General features: G+C 37.1%; 1 protein-coding gene across 1 annotated transcript in view; it reads right to left on the bottom strand.

The window, feature by feature from the left end:
* The window catches only part of GAK (cyclin G associated kinase), a 70169-nt gene that overhangs the window by 30753 nt on the left and 15175 nt on the right, over positions 1-24241 (bottom strand). Inside the window, exons 5-15 of the mRNA XM_072358834.1 lie at positions 23082-23196; positions 22526-22668; positions 19980-20105; positions 18949-19038; positions 13961-14096; positions 13220-13332; positions 12500-12611; positions 10825-10948; positions 4426-4475; positions 4186-4334; positions 2026-2148 (exon numbers count right to left, since the gene is read on the bottom strand). Of these exons, the coding sequence (XP_072214935.1) occupies positions 2026-2148; positions 4186-4334; positions 4426-4475; positions 10825-10948; positions 12500-12611; positions 13220-13332; positions 13961-14096; positions 18949-19038; positions 19980-20105; positions 22526-22668; positions 23082-23196 (1281 nt within the window). The remainder of the gene's footprint in view (positions 1-2025; positions 2149-4185; positions 4335-4425; positions 4476-10824; positions 10949-12499; positions 12612-13219; positions 13333-13960; positions 14097-18948; positions 19039-19979; positions 20106-22525; positions 22669-23081; positions 23197-24241) is intronic.

The raw sequence follows: 24241 nt of genomic DNA, 5'->3' as shown, positions 1-24241 counted from the left end.
TGATCACTATGGACATCCAGTAAAAGACATACCAAACATACCAGAAAAGTCCAAAGAACAGAGCCATACTATATACTTTAACCTTTTGTCTAGAATTGCTAAAGATCAGTATTTGCCAGGACACTAACAGAAGGGAAGCAAAACAATGAATCTACCAGCAAAAACTGCAGGGATATACTATATTCCTCCCTAAAAATAAAATACTGAGTATTTGGAAGTTGAGGCAATGGCTGACAGCTGGTGCAGCTGGTGTAACCAGCATGCCCTAATCAAGGGCATTTTGCACTAACATGGAGATTAGCTCAGCTTTGAGCAGAAGACACAGCCTCATGATCTCCAGAAGTCACTTCTAACCAATATTAGCCTTTGATTTTATGGCCTAGACCAGGCCTTTCTGTGAAGTTTCACAGACCAATAAAACCTCAATCCCTACATTGAGAAGTCTATGCTTAGGACAAAACATGAATGAAAAAGGGAAGAAAAACACCACCAATCAGCATGTCAAGCAGTGAGTTACGTACACCAGCACTACAAAGCCATTTAAAAAAAAAAAAAATAGGTATCACACTGAGGGGAGAAAAATCATTGCACAAAGAGGCTGACAAACAAACAGCAGCTAGCCCTTTCCAACTATGTAATGAAGCTAGAGCTAACGAGATTTTTAAAATTGTCATAAACAGAATGACAGCATTCAAAATACAGAATATTTTATTAATAAACAAACCTGATGACAGATCTTCAGAAAGAAGCCTGACAATTTCCATAACAGAAACAAAAGGAATTCTTAATGCAGAGATGATGCAGAAATTAAGAATTTCAGGTTTTCCTTTCATGTTTTTAAAGGATGAGTGGCTTGGTTAAAGAGAAACTATCCTTGGGCTAAGCAATTATTAACATAGCAATAAAACAAAAACAACCATTATCAGAAAATGCTAAGGTTCTAGAAGTTAGTACTTGACCCAAACACTTGACAAAAGGGAATCAGATTCTGACTACAGCATTTTGAAAATAAATATACTTTAGCATTTCCTAGCAATTGTCTTAATGAGTTTTATTTAAACATGGGTCAAATACAGATATCCATAAGAACACTTCAGCACACTCCTAATCTCTGGAGACACTCAAGGTCAGGCCGGATGCAGCTCTGGGCAGCCTGATCTAGTGGGTAACAACTCTGCTGGAAGTAAGGGTGGCTTCAAACTGGGTGATCTTTAAGGCCGCTTCCAACCCAAGCCACTCCAGGACTCCACCATTTAAGAAGCTGCAGCATATTAAGTTTCAGATCTGCTTGCCATCAACTGTCATCAAGATGATCTTGTACTAACATGTTGCTATAACTACGAGTTTCGAAGGATGACTAACACTGAATGACCCCAGGGTTGTTTTGCAGAACAAAATGCTGCTTAAGAAGTCCAGGAGCTACTCAAGACCCTGGCATATGTATACTTTACGTTCAGTTTTCATACGGAAACATGAAAGTAAGTTCATGTGCTCAAGCTCTGCAAACATGAACTACTCTTTAAAACTGTTCTTCTCTCATGTTTAACATGAAGTAGTTTTTTATGCACAGTTAACTTGCATTTTTTTAGGCTACTTCAAAGCTAGAGACACGTTAAAGAACAGTAGAAGTTACAAAGCAACCTGATGCCAGCAAAACCAAGTTCCACTGGTGCTCTATAGTCAGTCTCTGCAGTCCTCTATCTACTCTTCTCCGAAGTGCTTCATCAGAAGAGAACAATGAAAAGCAGAGCAAACACTAAAACAACTGAATATTATTTTCTCCCAAAGGTTATTTTGCCTTATACTATCCATATATTTTCAATATTCCATGCAAGCTAGGGCTACATTACCCTACCCTACTGTCTAAACAGATAGTACATAGAAATTACTTTTCTAAATAGCTTGCAGGATGGAAGGTCCTACAGTGAACAAAACCACTGAAACTCCCTGAGCAATACTAGCATGCTTGATCACAATCTGAAGTTGACAAGAGCAAAATGCTTGGGGTAATATCTAGCTACTTACTAGGCAGTGCACAATGCAAACATTTTTCTGGTCCTGTTTCAGCCATAAATGCATGTTCTTGCATATACTATAAAGATTCTGAAGATTTGGTGCTCGTCTTGCTGGCCAGCCACATTCAGAAACCTAAAAGGAGACAAAACAGGTGGGAAACAACATTATACTTGCACACATTTGCAGAAAAGGATACTTTACAGTTTAATACCATCTTCAGGTCAAAATTAAGTAAGATAAAATGTAGAAATGTAGTCTCAAAAGTATGAGTAGTACTCTATAGGATCAAAAATAGTAGACCTCTAGTCTGTTGCACTGAAGTACCAGCAACTCAGATTACTGACTTTTAATCAAGGTTAACAAAGTCTTTTAGAATTTACCAATAGATTTTTTTATACAACAAGAAACCAAGAAAACAAAATACCTTAAGCATTTTAAAAGCTGTTTTACTTTGATCAAGTTTAAGGCAATGCAGAATCATTTCCTGCAGAACTAAAAAACCTAGACTTTTTTTTTTTTTTTTTTTTTTTAAGCTTACTGCATAGCTGCTCCAGCCCAGTACTGAACAACAAAGTTAAGAATTTAGGAAGCACTGCTCATTATCTGGCTTTCAAAGACAGACATAAAAAACTTCCCTATCATTAGGACTTTTTTGACAAGATATGAGTTACTATTTCTTTCCAGACACAGAAAAGTGAAGAGCATACAATAAAATTAATGTCACTAAGATAAATGTAGGTCAGAAAATGTTCAGATTACTGGTAGACTTAACTGTGTTTATAATACCATTTACAGTATTATTACATCAGGAATATCAGAGTGTAAGTGCATCGGACTTGCATAACCAAGCATAACCAAAAAAAAAAGCCACCTCCAAAATAGACAACTTTCAGAACATAGAACATATTTCACAAATGAAGGTTGATAGCTTTGTCAGAATATGAATTAAAACTGTTCACTTAAATGTGTCAGCCTTAATGGACTTCAGTGCAAAAAAAGGATTCATGAGGCTTTTGTTTTTTGATACCCGACTAAACAGAAATAAGTGGGAAGCTCCCTGCATAACTGTTACCTTCCATGTTGAACAGCCTTTGGCTAAACCTCAAACTCAGAAAAACATTGATCTTGAATAGGATCCTCCAACCAAAGAGGCAGTAACTGTTTTTCAGGTTGGACATACTTTGTTTTGTCTACAGGTTTGTGAGGATGCAGAAAGGCAAGAGACAAGCACTGGATAAAACACATTGTCTACTTCCCAGCCTGATGAAGTTTAAGTGCACCCAGATAACTAAAGCAATGCTAAGAATGGCTCTCTACAGGATAAGGTCTAAAAAGAGTTTCACATAACAAACAGTGCTTTTACACTGTCAGCTGGACAGTCAGTACCAGGGGAGGATCATTACCACACTGGACAGTTTAGATAACGGTCTAACGCGGCCACTGCTAGAAAGCTTAAAACACAGTAATAATCTATACAGTTGAGCTAGTTACAAGACAGCTAAAGTGTATTTAGGAACAGAGAAAGAAGTTCAGTATTTCAAGTATCTACCAAGCTGGTTTCACAAGTGGCCTCAGTACACTGGAGATATGGTCATCATCACAGCATCACAAAAATAGCCAGGAAGGTTACTGAAGGCTCAGCTGTTAGAACAGTATTTTAGTCATGCACAACAACCAGTCACCTACACCTCTCAGGAAAAAGCAGCACCCCAGGGCTAAGCCACACAGAAGTCAAGCAGTATGCAACGGGACAAGGAAAAAGTCCCACCAGCATGTTATTTAAGTGAGACTCCATGGAAATGCTACATCTAAAAGTAAAAACCTCTGAACAGAGAGGAACTGAAATATTATTAAGATTTTTAATTACATTAGATATTCTTCATATAAACCCAAAACATAAGGATATGGTACATTTCTTCAAAAGGTACCACCAGCCTCGCAGTCTTCAGTCAGAAAGAATGAAGATTAGCCTTTAATTAGTAAGTTTGAAGCGGAAATAAAGGCAAGCAGAGAAGAGGTTACTCTTTGACCTTATGTTAATTATAAACTGCTGTCATCTTTTTGATTAAACAGCATGCTTTAAAGTATCATGTCACAATAAGCTGAAGGTATAAATCAATATATTGCACTGAAATACCTTTTAGAAAAATGCACAAAAACAATACACACCCTATTATGGAACCGTGAAGGTCTGTATGTCCTTGGAGAAAGATTATACACAGCATAGTGCCCAGGATGTTTGGAGTCCAAACATAACCGAACATCTTCTATGTTATTTTTGATGGCAGATTCTACACCTTCAGCTGGAAAGGACATCACTGAAAACAGAAGATCAGCAGGTGAGCTATTTAGTTTTTTTCCATGTATTAAGCACAATCAGAAGTTATTTGTGAGACTCAGCAATCATACCTGCAATTCTTGACGTGATGTATGATATATCCAAGTCTCCTTTCGCATAACTGAAACAGAACACATTGAAGCTGATGCTGAGAAATAGAACCATTCATGTCATAAATCTTGTCATAGGCTCCATTCACTACCATAACTACCAATAACTTTCTACTCTTTTCATCTGAAGTGTTTCCTCAGACCTCCAAGGTTTTCAGAATAGATGGTGTGTCCACACTGGCTGCAACAAAACCATCTTTGGGAACCTTATACAGATATTCTCAATGTTTAACTCACTCTACAGCTGCTACCATTACTGATAAACCTAGGAAACATCATTAGGAAAGTTGAGTACCTCACCAGCCAAAGCACTAAAAATTCAACCCTGAAAAACACTTCATGAAGAATGGCCACATAAATACTGTTTCAAAGACATTTGTCTTTTTGGAAGACCATTAACTTTATCAGGTAACTGAGGTGGTAACATACTGCTCCAGACAAACTGATCAAGGCAGAAATTTATATTCAGTAATAACTATAAATGCTAATAAAAATTAGCACAGTCATTTCTGATTGTGAGGTGTTAAATTATTTGTCACTTCCACCCACTATGACTTCAAGTAAAAAAAAAAAACATGCAGATCATTTTAATGATTAGAACTTTTCCAGTTATCAACATGAAGAACCACCTGATACAATAGCCTGGAAACAAAGAATTATTAAGGCTTCAATACCATAATAAGATAAACAGCAACATAAAATGAATGCAAACCACTACAGTGAGCAAAAAAAAAACAAACAAACCTGAAGTCTTCACATCCATTCCTTCAGCATTATTTTCAGATATTGACCCTTTACTAGAAACACCATCCTACATATTTTCTATTTTTACATTTGTCTAAATTGAAATGCAAAATTATTAGTAGAGTGGATCACACTACACACACTTGCAGAAAAGTTCCATGCGCATTAGAACTTAAAAACTTGCTAGAACTGAAAAACTTGCTGAAAAATCATAGTTTGGTATGTTAATAACAGCAGGGACAGGGTAGGTTTTTGGTTTTGCAGGAAAAAAAGTCCGCATGCCTTTAACACAGAATCACCAAGGTTGGAAAAGACCTAAAAGATCCTCCAGTCCAACTGTTCACCTATTACCAATAGCTCCCACTAAACCATGTCCCTCAACACAACATCCGATTGTTCCTTGGAATCAGGAATAATCAGAAAAAGTTTGAGAATGGTTCTGCTGTGTGAATAGAGTGTAGCTGGTACACAAACTACAGAATTAACTCCAGCCTCATAAAATGTGTGACTATTCTTTGAATTTCTATTCTGTGTTTTCCTTGAACTTTTTCCTGACTATTCCAGAGCTATTTCAGTATAAAGACTGGAACACCAGGTGTTCCTTTTTAGTACAGTGTTTCATGTCAGACTGGCAATAAAAAATTACTGTAAATGAAGGTAAAAAACTTGTACACAGTTGTACACCCTTCATAAACAGTGATACACATTTCAAGTCAACTCTGCAAAGTATCAGGTCTGAGGTCCACCTTTGCTAGCTGCTAACAGCTGTACATACATTACAGTATTGCTGATCTGTGATGAATACAGCAACATGCAAGAAGTCAAGATACTATATGTAGAGTTTCTACCTTGTGACCAACATGGAAAAAATTCCACAAAATTCCACTGTGCTTCTTTAAGGCTTCAATAAAGTTAGATAGGAAAGTATGTTGTCATATCAATATCTAGTCCTTTTCCCGATAACAGCAAGATACTCCTATACTTTCACAGTGAAATATCTAGATGGAAATGTAGCAACTAAGATGTAAACTCTCACTCTGCAGCATAAGCATCCAAATATCAGAAGTCCTTATTACATTTTTAAAACTTCTCAGTGTAAAGGGTTTGCATTATTGGTCTCATCAGAGAACAGCTGCACTAATGATGACACAGTCTGCTAAAAGGTTAAAAAATAAAATTAACTTTCAAAAAGAGCTAGACAGCATACAGCAGAAATTAAGACAAAAACATCTAATTATTAACTGAGTAATGTTGGTCTTGAAGTTTATTAAAAGCCATGAGGAAGAGTAGCATTGAAATTTTTATCAACCTCCTCCCACTTGGTTTTGCTTTGTAAAACTGAATTAATCATTCAACTATGCAGCGTAACACGAAGCAAAGTAACATTCCTATGAAATGAACCATTAATGCAGCACCAAGAAATGAAATTACCCTAGAAGCAAAGAAATGAAGCAATGAAAGGCAATGAAATCTTAGATCAGTGTCTTCATCAGAAGACACTGGTCTGGCAAATCAGGAAGTCTGGTCAAAAGTTTTGCAGAAAGGTTTGATGCCACCAGATGCTGGATGCTTATCAAATTTATAAAACTCTTACATAACATTTACTGGCTATCTTCTGAGGTTATCTGTTTTGTGGTTTTGTTTTTGACAAGGCATCTGTATCTTGCATGTAAGCAAGCCTCAGTAAGCAAAGAAGCTGAAGAGCAGCATCACAACTGAGGGACAGGAGAGATAGACAGAAATTACACCAAGGTTGCATGGATGATCCTGAGATAGCAGGCACACATGGGTATATGTGGCAGAACAAATCCCTTTTCAGTGCAGATGCTGCCCTGCAGTAGCATACATTAAGTCAGTTCATGACAACAAAAGGGCTGAACCACAACAGCTAAAGAGAGACAGCCCAGTAACAAAGAAACTGCTGCTGCCTAACTTGAACCTAAACACAGTATGTTTATTCCAGATTCCAGTAAATGAGGCAGCACAAGGACAATCAAGATGGCCCTGGTGCATTTGTATTCTTAAGTAGTTTGGTGCTCAGACTTTTATCACTTATTGCAACAAACAGCAGAGCCAAAATTTGAATAAAGGCCACTATGGAGAAAATTATCTTTTTGCAGGAAGTATTAAACACCAGCTCTTCAATTGTGGCATTTTCTTGTGATTTAATGATGAAGAGTCTCTGCCTGCACATAAAGGAAATAACTCTAAAACTCAGAAAAGCAGCAATGAACAGGATGGAGACTGCCCACCTAGAGAGATTACAGACTTGGAACAGAGATGAAAATGCATGGTAAGGAAGAAACATTTTAGTCTGTCCAGAAAGTCTGCTTCTCACATTCACTGAGTTTTAGAATAGTAATCAATGCTATTAGCATAATGAATTTAAGAATACCTTTTCAACTACAATCAGCTGTAGCCACAAATTTGTGAAGGTAGACAACAGCCATGGTAGAAAACAAACACCCTACAGCAGACTCAAAGAAAAAAGAAGTAGTTCAGCTGTTCAGCAGTTAAAGCTGAAGTAGTTCAAGGATGCACAAGGCCTAGTGGTGAGATTCTCATAAGAACAGTGATATATGTAAATGCTGAAGAACCTCAGACTATCTCCGATCCTGTATAGCATTATCTACTGCCCATACTAATTTACACGTTGCCATGCCAGTGGATTGTTAAATATAGCCAAGGTTCAAAAAGCACGCAGTCTCAGATAACGAAATTTGCAGCGCTAAGAGCCACTAACAACACTGACAAATTACAAGTGGAAAAGGTTCTCTGTGTATTTGTTAAATATTATCTGGAAAACAAGTATTGACATAACTGGTTCTCACTAGCACGTTCATATAGTTGGCGCAATCTCTCAATGTCTTTCAGTTCCCTAACTGCTGACCAAATCTACATGACTACCTGGAGACCTGGAAGGAATGTCAAAACAGATGGCCAAGATTTGTTTTTTCTATTGAACATCTTCAATTTGACAATTTTGTGTTCCCTATCAACAGAAATAATAGTTTAAAGTGACTATACACACAGCCCCCTCCCCAGTTTAACAGCCCTGTCCAAAATATCTGACTGGGATTCATCTCCTCATGAGAAAGCCTGAGATTTAATGGTCAGATAATTTATAGCGAAAACAGCAGCTTGTAGAAAGCAACCTGCCATTAAAACACGGCACAACACTGTCTGTCAAACCTCTCTCAGTTTGTTATAGCCCTTGGAGGAGCTGTATCTTCCTCTAGATTGGAAACAGCAATAGTTAGTTCTCTAATTTGATTATGGTAACACTTACATCTGTTAAGCCTTAAAAAGCCAAACCAACACTGAACAACCACACTCTTAAGATAATCTATTGTAATTAACATTCACATCTATTATTTTTGCAATTAACACATGAGATGGAAAAGTGAATTCCAGAATAATTTAACAAGTTCCATAATGCATATGCAATAACACACCTCCAAGAGCATGAAGATCCCTAATAGAGGCTCAGATACTATCATATAGTCAACCAATAAGTAATTTTAACTGAAATGCAATGTATAAAGTTCAGCCACAGACCAGTAACTGGTCATTAAGAATGAGAACAGTCACTCTAAAAAAGATGAAAACTTATTCTGGGCAATCTCTATATCTGTATCAAATGATTTCAGGTACAAGCATGTAAACTGAACAGCGTATTTTAAGACAGCAAGTACTCTCCTGTATCTGGCAGCTTCTCACGTGAGCCTGGATATTCAGATAATATTTTACTCCTCCCATCCTACCCTTAGTATGGAGCCAAATGAAAATATACAGAGCAGAAAGCCCCACAAACTTGTTAGGTAAGAGAAACAAAAACCAAGTAAGGATGCAGCACAAGACATTCTATACTAAGAAACCACTTGTAGACTGTTCTTATCCCTTACCACTGCAAAAGGAAAATGGCACAAGATGAAACTGTAAGAAGTAATCAAACTTCCAGTGGCCATTAAGGAAAAGCTGTTTGCAAGAGCAGGAAAAGAAACTTCTTCAAATATACCCAGATGTACAACAGCACAGAACACCTTAGGGAAAATTGCACAAGAAGTGGAGTGCAAGAGTACTGCAGAAGCAGCAGCAAGTGACAAAACTATAGAGGGGAAGAAAATCTAACGCAGAAAAAAAACCAAAACCAACATGTGAATCACAGCTTGCAACTTCATAGGAAGACAATAATTCAACTACTGTCTGTCACTAAGGGGAAGAGAATTGCTCTATTGCAAAACTTGAAACGTAAGCAAAATTGGCAGAATTTAAGACAAAGAATTAAGTACCTTTAGGTTGTAAGTAAGAGAGCTGTCAAAGGCAAGCAATCCACAGAATATTTCCATGTACTATTGCACAGAAAATTCTCTTTAAAGAGATACCACAAAGGGAACAGAAATGACACTGAGTAGAAGGGCTGAGAAAGATTACTTCCACAGAAGTATCAAAGAGGTAAAAAAAGAGGTATGTATGACAGCACATGCTGAAGAAATAGAAGAGTTGCTTAAAAGTTAAGAGCTGCCCCATATACTTCCCTTTCTCTGTGCTTTGGTCTGTGTGATTCCATCACGGCAGAAAATTTGATGCTGTGTCAATTGCTTTTATCTGCAGAAAGCTTTTAAGGACAGACCAAAGCTGCACAGTTTTTGTGACCTTTATGAAACTGAAAATCTGGCCTTTTTGAGCACTACATGGGAAGTTTAAAGTAGCACAGTAAACACTACATTCCATGATGGAAAAGCATGTTGCAAATAAAAGATTTCACAGCATTCCTAGTTACAGGGTCAAGAAGTCTAGAACAAAGAAATATCATAACTGGTCTGAAGGAGGCTCTAGCTCTACCACAACACTGACTTGTCTTCTCTTCCTAAAACTAAGGAAAAGCTTTTTATGCTGCATAAAACTCCATAAAAAAATTGAAAAGGACAAATCCCTATTCTGATCATGACCATATAGAGACAATGAAAAACAAATGTGGGTCTGGAGAACTCATTAAAATACACTGAGAATACATACATCAAATCAGGACAGTACTCTCTCATGTAATTAAGAGCTAAGGAGGAAGACAGTGTTGAACTTCTCATTTTGCTTCAAGTCTCTGCCTTCCATCACTTACACCAGACACAGGATTCAATCTGAAAACTAAACTGGACAGAAGAGCTCATGCACCATTTCCCTGTAGTTTTTCCTCTCACTTCCATTCCCTTAAACTTTTTCCACTCTGTTCTATTATTATTATTCACTGAAGCCCTATCTTGTAGCTGAATTTATTTATTTTGATCCATGACAGTTCTTTCATACTACTCCTCCTAGCTCCAGTCCCCACCAACTCACATCTCCCAGGTTTTCAGTATGTGCAGAACACAGCAGACAACATCAAGGAAGGCAGTACTTATAGACAGGCTTTTCCCGTCCTAGCATTCTCATTTCTATACCATTACTTCTTCAGCTTTTGTATTAGAATCACTTAAAGTCTCAGCAGTAATTATCAGTTGCTAGAGCTCACATTTGGAAAACGATTGGGCCAAGTTGGACCCTTTCTGGAATAAACTCCTTACTTATGTAATGGAATTATTACTGACTTTTTTTTTTTTTTTTTTAAATTTTACTCACTTGGCCACGGACTGGATAACTTTAGAAGACGTATCCTTAATATTAGTGAAAAATCGCTCCGTTCCACCCCTCAGAATATCAAAGAACCCTCCGTAAGTCTGGTCACATTCCGCAACGGTCAGGCCTAGAGTAGTTGAATAAAAATAATTGTACTTTAACTCACATCCAAGAATGACCTCCAGACTAAAGTAAATTGCCTACAAAGCTGTAAAGTGAAAGCATATACAGGCTAAGCTTTGCTGTAAGGCTCACAGTTCCAATGATCTCCTTAATCACGAACTACACAAAAAATGACACCTGTGTGGTAAAGAGCTACTACTAAATCACTTAACTAATTGTTTAAATGAACTAAATTAACTAAATGTTTGTATTTAAGAAAAAGCAGAGCACAAGCCAGGGCTTCAAAAGCAAGCTAGCATAATTAAGTCATGTTTTAAGCATGCAGTCCCAGCTAGTAACATTCCATAACACTAAACAGTACTGCATCCTGCACAAAACAGATAGCCAGACAGGATTTTGATGTCCCAAAAGTAGGTTTTACTGGAAAGCAGTGGTACTGAATATCTCCAAAGATGACAACTTCACAGTCTCCCTGGGCAGCCTGTTTCAATGCTCTGTCACATTCATAGTAAATACGACTTTCCTTATACTCATATGGAACTTCCTGTGTTCCAGTTTGTGCCCACTACCCCTTTTTCTGTCACTGGACACAGCTGCAAAAAGTGTTCCTATTAGGAAGACAGATTCTTCCACAGCAATTTATACACAGATGAAATTACCACAGTAAGCATTACCCAGCTTTCCTCTTGAACTTTAATACCTTCTTACTGCCAATTCAGTATATATAATAAAAACAAGCAAAAGTGAATACATTATGAAATACTCAATTGGCATGTTTTATATTAATCATAATGTTAAGCTCCAAATTCACATGTAATATATAAAAAGGTGGTTGCTGAAACTGCTTTTTATTACAAAACCAAATGCAAGCAAGCCTATCCAGCTTTCGTTTTCTTTACTACACCAAATGTAAGCTTTTCTAACTAAATGAACCTTAGAATACTTGCACTCCTAGAAGGAACATTCCAGCTTTTAAGTAATTTTGGAGACACATTTTGGTTGAGTCAAGTAAGTACTGTTAGTCTACTGTTTTTCTTCAGATGATGCCACAGCTTCTTCTCACCACTGAAGTTTTTTGGCACAACCCAGCATAACTGTTCCTTAATTAGCTGGTCTCAAGCCAGCACCAGCAATGGCTGTGTCTGAATATAATGACTGTAGTGCCAGTAAACTGTTTAGTGACTTCTGCCAAATGTACCAAGGTTTTCATTAAGATACAGCACTTCCCAGATTTTCAGTAATTAAATCTTAAGCTTAATTTTTTTTAATTTTTTTTTTTTTGCTATAGTTCTTAAGATTATAGCTCATTCAATCAGCCACTCCATGGCTTCAATTATTTTACAAAGAAAACTAAATTTGATTTTCCCAGCAACAAACTATTTGTGTTACCAACATACAACCAAATGCTGATGAAAAAGAAAACAGAAGCTTAGAAATACCAATATATCTTCAAAGTAGTCTGTATTTGTGCAAAATGTTTAAAATAACTGAATTATTCCTTTCCCAAAGTGCAAAATATGCAGTGGTACACTGGGATGTCTTTTTTTGCACATACCTGCATTGTAAATATTATTGAGCTGTCCTGCAGGCTTGGAGCTCTGTGAAACAGAGGTCACAGATATTCGAGGCTGAGCATTGTTTCCATAGCCTCCATTTTGTTCCAAGAGCTGTGGAGATTAATAATCACTGAAGATTTTCTTCCTCATTTAGCCAACTCATAAAAGCAACTAACAAAGTGTAACTTGGTGAAAACAAGCATGCAATAAATTTCTGAGGCTCAGGAGAAAGCCAGGCAGCTCAACTATGCCACACTTACTCAATTCCACTGTAGTCTAAATAACGCATCAAACAAGAGACACTTCAAAGAGTTTCCTCTCAAGAGGGTTTCAAGTTAATGAAGGCAGAGCCTTCATGTAATAGAGTTTCTTGTGCACATTAATTATGATTAAAAGCAGCATGATGAACAGAGCACTTTCCTACTAAAGATCAATTCAGGAACAAGACAATCTTGTCAATAAACAGTAAGAACTACAGCTAGTTTCTTTGAAAGTCATGTAAGTTCTGTGTGATTTTTTTTTTGTTTTTTTTTTTTTTAAGTGTATTTTCTAAAGAGACTACATATTAGTTATATAGATCGATTCAATTTCAAAAGAAGGTAGTGTGAAGTTTTCAAAAGTCTGAGAAATGGAGGACCTGCTCTGACATTTGTTTCTAAACTCATATCAGGTAAGAAATGAGACCTAATCAATAATACTCTTTTATAAGATTCCTTTACCTCTGTGATGGGGGATTTAGGATTCACATTCCTAGCTGCTGCAATCTCCTGCAGTTGATTCACAAGTTCCGTGATTGACAGCCTCTCCTCTGGGTTCACCTTCAAAGTGGAGCCTAGAAAACATGGTTCAGACAATGCAACAGATGCCCTTCTGAGGCCTTCTTCCAGAAAAGGCAACTTCTTCGCTGCAGTCTCACACATGGTGCCCTCAGATATACAGAACAGTGTACAGCAAATACTAAACTCATATGGAATTATCACTGTTTTAATAAGTAGCCTTCAAGAAACATGTCTAGGGTTAAGAATATATCACAGAACATACTTCAGGGGTGCATTCATGAACAACTTCAGAAGTAATGCTGTATTTAATGTTGTTTGAGCTGGAATCATACTTTCAGCACTGCAACTGAAGGTTTTGGTAATCTACTTAAAACCTATGGAAAAAGGTATTTGCAAAACAAATTCAAAGAAATAAGTCAAAACACTAGTCATTCCTACAGCATGCCTCACGCCCTAAACATGATGGGTGTCAGCCCTAAAGAACAGAGGTTTCATTTAAAGGGCTGTTTTGTCCTTAAGTATATAGATTAAAATCTTGAATAAAATGAGAAGTTGTAACAGTCATCCTTTTCTCTGTAGAGTAGTTAAGTAGAAGTCAACAAGATTTTAATCCTAGAAATATAACGTAAACATGAAGGTGCATAAATAAAAAACCTAAACTAAATAACATCATAAACTTACGGATGAGATCATGAAACACAGAGTAGCGGGTGTCGTTCTGTGGAATGGCATATTTTCCATTGACTATGCGAAGTTTAGCTCCATCTTCAAAGGGATGCTGCCTAAAGCATAGCAGATACAGGATACAGCCCAAAGCCTAAAAAGAAATAAAAGGCAGAAGTGTTTAATTTAGGCAGTGATAATTAAAGCTGAATTTTAGTTTGTGATTAGGCTTCCTAACAGTGCTTGCAAACCACAGGTTACACTCATCAACTGCTGACTCATGAAACCCTTTACATATTTACAGTACTTTCAAGGTCAGCTTCAGACTCCTAAAACAGCCTTGATGTTACTCTGAGGACAGAAACAGCGAGACATTCACTTGTCAGTTAGAACACTCCTGCTAGCAAACTTGCCTCTAAATAAGGTCATGGTTTGTTTTTAACCCTTCAGTAAAGTTTTCAGATAAAAGAATTCTTATATTCATATTATTTTTAAAAATCACACGTCCATTTTATGAATTTTGCTGCATGCATCAAAGTGAATACTTGAAACACTGAGCACATCCAAGAATCATAGAATCAGTACAGTTGGAAAAGACCTCCAAGATCATTTAAGTCCAACCGTGCACCTATCACTAATCTTGCCCACAAAACAATGTCTCTAAGTACCATATCCACATGTTTCCTGAACTATTCCAGAGACAGTGCCTCAGTCACCTTCCTGGGCCGCTCACTTCAGTGCCTCTATCACTCTTTTTGATAAGATGTTTTTCTAATTTTCAACCTGGACCTCCCCTGGCACAACTTGAGGTCACTCCCTCTAGTCCTATCACTGTTACCTGGGAGAAGAAGCCAACCACCACCTCACTTCCTTTTAGCCAGCTGTAGAGAGCAATAGCATCTCTTCTGAGCATCCTTCTTCTGAGCACCTCTTCTCTGGACTGAACAATCCCAGTTCCCTCTGCCAATCTTGTAAGACTTGTGCTTCAGACCCTTCACAGCTTCACTGCCCTTCTCTGGACACACTCCAGGGCCTCTGTGGTAGTGAGGGGCCCAAAACTGAACACAGCACTTGAAGTGCGGCCTCACCAGAACTGAGCGTAGGGGGATGATCACTTACCTGTTCCTGTTGGCTATGCTACTTCTGATACAAGTGAGAATGCCAGTGGCCTTCTTGGCCACTTAGGCACACTGCTGGGCCATGTTCAGCTGAGTGTTGATCAACAACACCAAAACTTTTCCCTCTAAGCAGTCTTTCAGTCACTCTGCCCCAAGCCTGTAGCACTGCATGGGGTCACTGTGCAGGACCCAGCACTTGGACTTGTTGATCTTCACCTCATTGGCACTAACTCATTGATATAGCCTACTCATAACTCACTGTAGGGCCTTCCTTCCCTCAGGCAGATAAATACTTCCCCCCAACTTTGTGTCATGAGCAAACTTGCTGAGTGTGCTCCATCTCATTATGTCACTTTCAAAGACATTGAAGAACACCAGTCTGAAGGTGGACCCCAAAGAACATCACTCACAAATAGCCTCCTCCTGCACACAGAATCATTGACCATATGGCCATACCAATTTCCTGCCTTATGAGAGGAGCTTATTCAGAATTTACTAAAATAGTAATTTCCACTATTTTTCCCATCCCCAACAAAAGCAGTGTTTCCTTCGGACAACATTTTTGTTAGCACACAAAGAACCATTTCTCTTGCCATCTGCATGAAGAAGTAGAAATAACTGCAGCGCATACTGCTGGTGTTTCAGGATGCAGTGCCAAAACTAAGACTATAACAATGTTCTTGAATTAATGTGCTGAGCAATATATCTTCATAATTTACCCTTCGGTGGCATCTGAAATACTAATAAAATTCTCAGCAACATAGAGAACGTGATCATATATAATTAGGCAGTATTTTTGAAGGGTTTCTTTAAACATCTGCCTCTCAAGTAGGTTCCTGAAGTACATTATAATCCAGATGCTTTTAAAACTGACGGTGTTACTTTCATATCATTTTTCTAACATATCACTACCCCACTTAGTCAAGCTTTCCAAAAAAGCTCATATCTTTTTTCCTCCCACTGCAACACAATTTTTTGCATTTAGATAGTTTTCCCCAAAACTAATGCTGCAGCAAGAGCAGGTTGTCCAATGTTTAAATAGATTTCCAGACTGACAGCAGACATACATAAAACAGGATGTGTTCATTCAGCTTATCCAAACAAACACGCTTCTAATATACTCTAAGTCAGTGACACAATCAATAACCAAAACCAGTTACTTAACACTAAAATACTAACAACCTGTCCCTTTCAATATTTTGCCTGGCATTGAAAATGAGCATTCAGCACAATCCACAATATATCTCAGCTCCTTGAAGAGAATTGAAGGGTGAAACACAACACCTGTTAAAGTACCAGGAAGTCCAGGTTATTGCAGGAAATCTGGAAAGATGTATTTATTCAGAGTCTGCTCTAGTCTGAGCTTCTCACTATCTCTATTTCTGAAAAATTCAAATTCAGAAAACTAATGCTGAATTTTGCTAGGCAAGAGTTAATGTTTGACAAATTCAGCATATGATTTTAAAAAATTAAGTGAAATGGGGTATGACAGCCATCCATCATGAATTTTTATTAATATCCACATTCTGTGTTTGAAATCAGCATGGCAAATACATTCTATGATGTCAGAGTGCTATGAAATAAACAATGATTAACACCTCATAAACAGTGTACTGAATGCTCCTGAATTGATAGCTACATTTTACTGAACATCCCCTTTTTTGCCCCTAACAAATTCAAAGTATTCTGGCAGGCAAAGAAGAAATGAAAACAAAGTGGAGTGGGGGAAAAAAAAAAAAGAAAAAAAAGCTTTGTAATTACATCACCATTGTGAGTTTTAGATCTCACAACAAAGGCATCCTGATTCACTTCAATGGAAGAAAGCTCACTGAACCTGGGGGTACTGACATTAACTAACACTGACTCTCAGCAGAAAGGACAGCCATAAATTGAAAAGGGGAAATAGTAAAAGAAAAACATTTCCTTCAGGGAAGTTGTTTTGGTTGCTGTTTTTTTTTTTTTTGTGATTCGTTTTTGTTTGGTTTGGTCATGTGTTTTTTTTTTGTTTGTTTTGTTGTTGTTGTTGTTTTTGAAGGGGGAGGGAACAAATTTTATGAAACAGGTTGCTATTATCTACTATTTACTGTTTTTTATTTGTCCCTCAGACCGGCTTCAGGCAGTAAGAGATACTTTGAAATGACTGAAGGTTTTATACTACAGTTGCATGAATAAATAAGAGTCCAAAACAAATTCTGAAAAGAAAAAAAAAAAAAAAAAAGAGAGAAAAGCCTTATGAAAACTACAGATATTAAAAAAATAAGACCTGGAAGATGCCTTACACAGCCTAGAAAAGTTTCTTAGCAGAACCCAAGTTTGAAACTTTACTCCTTAGTGAGAAGCCCACTAACTTACATTTCCAAAAGCATTACATAATGGAAACATACGAAGCAGTTTACAAGCCAAAGGGTAATTTCAACACAGAAAAATATTTATGACAAAACTGATTTCATAGAACCAAGCTTAACTTCAGTTCAAGAAATGACATCAAATAAGCACAGTTAATACCTGCCTTGACTTTTAAATCCTTTTCCAGTTAATGTGCTCATTTTAAAAATAAAATACAAGGAAATACAAAAACAAAACAAAACAAAAAAAAAACCTAATGCAAACCTAATCTACCAAGTACCTGATCATAATCCATGTAGTTGATAACTAATAACTAATACTTCTTCTAAGCTGTTGTTTTAAGTATAGCAACTATTCTGCCCTTAAGCTTTTAAGCTCACACTACAAGTAACTATGAATGTCACCTGATCCGTGCACTTCTCGTAATAACCATCATCTAGTTCACTAACCACAAACTTAAAGTCAGTCACACTTTCTGAGACTACCATGTTATTCTGCTAAACAATGTGCATGTTTCCATTGAAACCAGAGTGTAAAGTTTAAAAAAAAAAAAAAAAAAAACAACAAAAAAAAACCCACCACAGAACAAGTTTCAAAGAGGGCATGTTAAATGCAACAGACCTTCCAAAGACACAGCAGAAGGCAAGCAGCATGTTAATACCAAAAGATACACTTACTTAAACAAAAGAAATGCATCTGCCCTTTTCAGTTAAGGCTTCTGTTAACTGATGTTCCTGCTGTGTTTAACTGCATGTAATCTTAGCTCAGACTGCCAGCATTTAAGGCATGTGAAGTGACCAAGTAGTCAGAAAAGCATTGGTTGCTGTTGTGTTTTGGCTTTTTTTCCACGTGGCACGTAAAGAAATAAAATCACTGACAGCAGAGATGTTAAATCTTAAACTATGAAACTAATTAAACTATGAAACTAACTGTTACTATAATCTCTCAATTGACTTTCAACACATGCTAGATACAGTTGAAGAACTTGACACTGCCTCTTTAAAAGAGGCCGAATAAACTAAAGGATTCCTAAACACAAAGTTTCTGGGTAGTATCTCTGTACTGTGGCAGTATTGCATAACTAGAATGTAAAAGATTTAATGTTCACCAAATACGCTGTTGAAAGTATTAACAGCTTATATCCTTCACTATACAAAACATGAACGACTCAACTTTATTGACATCTTTGCTACACGGATCCAAGGATTACATGCATAGAATAAAAGGAAAATTCAAATTTAAAGAAATTTAGAGTTTATGTGGTGGTAGCCACCACCAAAGCAATAGTTCTACAGAATATAGAAGCTAATTATTGCCTTTCACAGTGAAAGACAAGATAGAAAAAAATACAAAAAAAAAACCATGAATTCAATACTCCACTGTTTAAATATTTCAATACATTGTTCATGCTACTTAAGTTTGTTTTGACAAACAGTTTAATCCCCATTTATTTTTGTGTTTTTTGTAAAAAGTGAAATGCAAGCTGTAAAACCAGTTTAATTATGAGCAAAATCATTATGATACAAAACAAGAATTTCTTACCCAAATGTCCTGCTTTTCACTGATTGGAAAATTTGAATATAAATCTATCATCTCCGGTGTCCTGTACATTGGTGTTGTGTTCCTGGTGATCTGCAGAAGACAGAATTCTCTTGAAGCAGAAACCTGAACAAGCTTTAATGACAGTCAACAAAGGAAATAGAATGCTATCTACTATGCACAGAAAGCTAACTTTGAAATTTCAGATGCACTTGCCAATGAAGAAGGCATTAACTGAGTCATAGACTAGTCACAAGGGCTTTGACAGAACATTGGGCAAAGGTTGAAGGACTCAGAGTAACACATCTTTCCAAAATGCAAGAGATTTTAAATGGAGACGAACACAAATCAAGAAAATCAGCAACAAAACAGGAAGTGAATTCATGCTCCAGTGTATATATACCTTGTTTCTTCATCACACTTAATGACAGCACAGACAAACCCAAATATTTACAGATGTTACAAGGATCCACTGATAAAATAATTTTGCATACACTATATAAAGCAATGGTACGTAATTACCTTTCCTTCTCTGGAAACCAAAGGATTGCTCTACAACAGCAATGGTTTCCAAAACAGTGGGAAGTTAAAAGATGCATGACAGCAGAGGATATTCGTGAATTTTAAATGTCAGTGTATTTCTTCATATTTGAAGTCTAAGACCAATTGATGGATTATATTAAATTTACCAGCATTACTTTCATCTCAAAACTAAGAATGAGTGCATTTTGGAAAAAAAAAAGAAATCAAGTGCACAGCAATACTGCCTGTTTTTAAGGAACAGACAAAAATACCCTATTTTGACTGCAGTTAGAAGAGACCCTTTCCCTGCCAGATCACAAAATGGATGCTACTCAAGCTGAAGCAGTGGTTACAGGCAGCTAGCGAAAACAAGCAGTGATTTTAATTGCAAGCTACCTTTGAACTCTGGCAAAATGAGTGAAAGAATCTTCACTTATCTTAGAAGTTGCACAAACTAATAGCAAATTACTAACATAAAATGAAATCCACTGTCAACATTAAAAAGTTCTTACCTCTTCTTCAACCAGTGCTCTCTTTTGTGCAGACCAGCTGTAGTCAGGATAGTAAGCTACTGTTGTAGCACTACCAAAGTCACAAAGTTTAATTGTCCCTTGGTTACTAATAAGCAAGTTCTCCACCTTAAAAAAAAAAAAAAAAGTAGAACAAATTGAAGACATCTCTTTCTGAAGGGTGAAACAATTTAAATACCAAATTGTGTGTGTACGTGCATGTGTATACACACAAAAATATATCACTGCATTCTATAACATTTTTGTTCACAAGAAAATGAAAATTTCAGACAACATTAAGTGTTTATGGTAGCAATACAGACAACCTTTAAGAGGAATCTTGAAACAAGTGTTAGAAATAACAAACAGACACCCAAGAAACAGGAAATAAATCCAGGGGAAAACAAATATCTATTAGTGTCCAGAAATAGATCCGTTTCTCCAAGTGACCACTTGTATAAGCACCATCTTGAAATCTGAATGTTTTCATCTATAAAACTGAACACAGTTAAGGCAGTGGTAGTGAAACAGTGCTCCTAACCTCTGCACGTAAAAAACAGAGTAATAGAAGAGAAGCAGGCTGCTAGGGGATGCCTAGCAAGATGCAGCCATGACATCTAAAGGAAACAGAAACCAGCTATTTGAGAACTATGAGCCTGAACATTTAGCCCTTCCTTTTCTCATTAAAAATCCAGCTTCCTTGTCCTCCCATCATTATTGACTATCTCACATGAGGACGCTGAGCTGGTTGTATCCATCTCAACACAAACTGAATTCCTTTCTGTTGAAAAATCATTTGCTTACTTCTCTGTACAATGAGAAGGGAAGGCACTAACAAGGGGCAATGGCTTTAAACTAAAAGATGAAGATTTAGATGAAACATAAGGAAAAAATTATTTACTCAGGGAATGGTGAAGCACTGGCATAGGCTGCCCAGACAAACTGAGGATGCCCCACGCCCAGGGGTGTTCAAGGCCAGGCTGGGTAGGGCATTGAGCAATGTGATCTAGTGGAAGGTACCCCTACCCATGACAGTGAGGTTGCAACTAGACAATCTTTAAGGTCTCTTCCAATTCAAGCCGTTATTTGACTCCATGATATCAAATGTAACTTAACTTCAATATCAAATGTAACTTAAATAATAAAAATAGTTACAGTAACACAAGAACAAAAAATAATAATTCAGGCTTTTGAGAGCTTACGTCCTGTTGTGTGCTTTGAAGGTTGCTACTAATTTAGAGTATTTCAGCTGGTTATTGAAATTGGCACTAGCAACCTCTGTGACCTCTGCTACACAGACTAGCTGTGACCTACAGCTGCAAAGTTCAATTTCTGATAATTAAAATATTGGATAAAGACTGACTGTTTACCGATCACACTGCTTGGAATTTTTCCAAACCAGTAACTACCTGGATTTTCACAATGCTGTACATACACATTTTAAGTACAAAGGTGTTCAGGAAAAAAAAATGAATGGACAAACAAGAGAAGAACACTCTAAGAACACAGAAACAAACTTTTCTAAATGAAGTTGAACTTTAAGCTGTACTGCAGAAACTTCACAAATCCTAATACACTTTGTCAAAATAATTTAGACAGTCTTCTTAGATTCTAGCTTCTCCCCTAAAAACCACATTTCCGTCACAGACCTCATTTGAAGGTTAGGTGAAAACTTCGATCTACAATATCGTGCTGCTTTCCAGAAAATACAGCACAGCTAAGTGAACCTTATTTGACACTTGATTATAGTCAGGTCCTTGCTAAGGTGGGTCAACTAAGGTGTGTCTAATTAAGGTCCCCCCCCAGCTACCATTTTCTCTTGCTCTACAGTCTCTAACACTAAGCCAGCAGAAACAAAACTGTTGCCTCTCTATATGTTTTATATCTGACAAGATCATCTCTTGATATAAAAAAAAAAAAAAAAAAAGTCAAACATAGCACTGGCTCAGCTATAAAAGACTTGTGATAAAAAACTTACACATATCTCACACAAGTTAAAAAAATTTATATTTATTTGTAAATACTACTTATACTTTTAAAGGAGAGTCACCTTTTTCTATTGGCAGGCACAAAAGATTTCAGCAAAGTATGCAAAGTTTTATTCTACAGAGTACGACCAAAGTTTAATATGGACTTGGTTACAATCTGTTATTTGAGATAACCTAGAAGACTGCCAGCACTGAGAAATTTTCCTTACCAAAACTACAAGTCACACCATAATTCAAGTTATTTTATCAAAAAACCACCTTTAGTTCAACTTCATCAGCAAGCCATACTGCATGGCATCTGACAGCTTGTTTAGATTGAGTACAGTAAATACTAACACCATATACACAAGAAAAGATGCTGCTTGAAAAGACACAAGTATTTCAGTGTGGACCTTCATTATACAGTATTGTCGCAACACAATCCATCTAAACACTGTATACACACATGCACATACACGTTTTCAACATTGCCCACTGTGGTTGATCAACAGCCTAAACACCAGATCAGCTTTACAGGTTCTTTCCGCTATTCAAAAACTGTACCTTTACTTAAATATTCACCTTCAAATCTCTATGGATAATAGGTGGCTTCTGTTTATGCATATGCTGCACAGCTCGGCAGGTCTGATAAAAGATCTTCAGAACTGTGTCACAGGAGATAGGCCCTTTGGGTTCCACTTTCTTTAAGAATTCCACCAGTTGACCTGGAGAAAAATCAAACAAATTTACATAAGCACACCCCAAATACCATAAATTCTGAAAGCCTGTCATGTATAGAAAAACTCTTGTCAACAAGGAAGACTAAAGAGTACTGAGCTGTGGACAGATATTCTGAAAATGGCAAACCCATGAAATCTGCAGTGCCAAAGAAAACAGCACTCTTAGGAAATACTCCTGCTGTTCCTTCCTTGACTAGTCACAAATACAAAGAACTTCCCGATTATTCCATATTTATGATAAAACTGAACTGTCTGAAAGAATACAATGCTCCTCCTTTGAAGGTGAACACTCATTCCACCCGATTAAGAGTTCTTCAGAACTTCCATGCTCTGAAGTAGTGTGTGCAAAACAGCTTTAAGAAGTAATGTGCAGTGCTAAGAGAAGAAATAAAATTTACCTTTACACAATTCTGTAAGCAGAAGGAACTCTCCTTGTCCTGTGTCTGATTCTTCTTTCCCTATAGATGCAGCAGAGCAGAACTGGACAATGTTGGGGTGACCTGAAAGCTTTTTCTGGAGACAGTGTGTTCAAGAAAGCAAACTTGCCAAGTCTATAGATATACAGCAGTTCACAGACAAGTTATCTGAAATGATAGCTCAACCCAGATATCATTATAGCTGGACTTAAAATAATCAGCAGAACAAGTAAATTCACATCCAGCTGCAGAAACAGACTCCAAGGCAAGCCACTAAGGATAACATGAGAGAAGTTAAAATAAAACATTCCAAAAATACCTTTATGATTAAGGCTGCAAGGAAGTCAGACTTTGTAGCAGATCTAGGTATACTTTTTCCTCTTTGACAATGACAACAAGACATCAACACCAGGGTCAGAAAGACTGCTGTTCTAGCTAACTTACCAAGAAAGGCCTACTGTATCAACCCCTGCCTCTTCACACAGAGTTGCTCCCAAATTTATGCCTCCTATTTATTTCAATGGAGATGACAATGAAGAGAACAATAACACTATTTCACAGAGCAAATTCTCAGCTACAAAACACTATTTTGCAGAAGTCATCACCATTAGCTAAGTATTTTCAGTAGCAAAAAAAAAAAAAAATAGCCTGTATGCCATATTGTAAAAATCTGCACCAGTGGAGGTGACCCACTGCCAAAACACAAAACCACCAATGCATCACAGCATGACATCCAGTGTTGGGCCTCCATAAACATTCAGCAAGCATTGATGAATGTCAGTAGGTACCACTTTTTCCTCACAAAGAAATTCAAAGACACCTCTTTGCTTCAACCATGCTCCCATGTCAGACTGCCCCTCTGCTGTCAGCTGTCAAACAGCAATGATATCTAATGGAATATCAGGGAGAAGGTTCGGCCTCTACTGCCACATCACCAGCAGCCATGATGTCATGGACCCACACCATGTAACAGGAGGCATTATTTCCAGAGCAGCTCTTATAACTTCACAATGCTTAATTCAGAGTCAGCACAATTAACTTCAAAAATAAACAGAATTTTCAAAGGAGAAAAAAACAAACAAACAAAAAAAACCTATCTTAATTCAAACAACAACCTATATTTTTCACTAGCTGCTTAAAAA

This window comes from Excalfactoria chinensis, chromosome Z (genome assembly GCF_039878825.1).
Source record: "Excalfactoria chinensis isolate bCotChi1 chromosome Z, bCotChi1.hap2, whole genome shotgun sequence".
Classification (NCBI taxonomy): domain Eukaryota; kingdom Metazoa; phylum Chordata; class Aves; order Galliformes; family Phasianidae; genus Excalfactoria; species Excalfactoria chinensis.
This window is presented reverse-complemented; position numbering and strand designations above follow the sequence as displayed.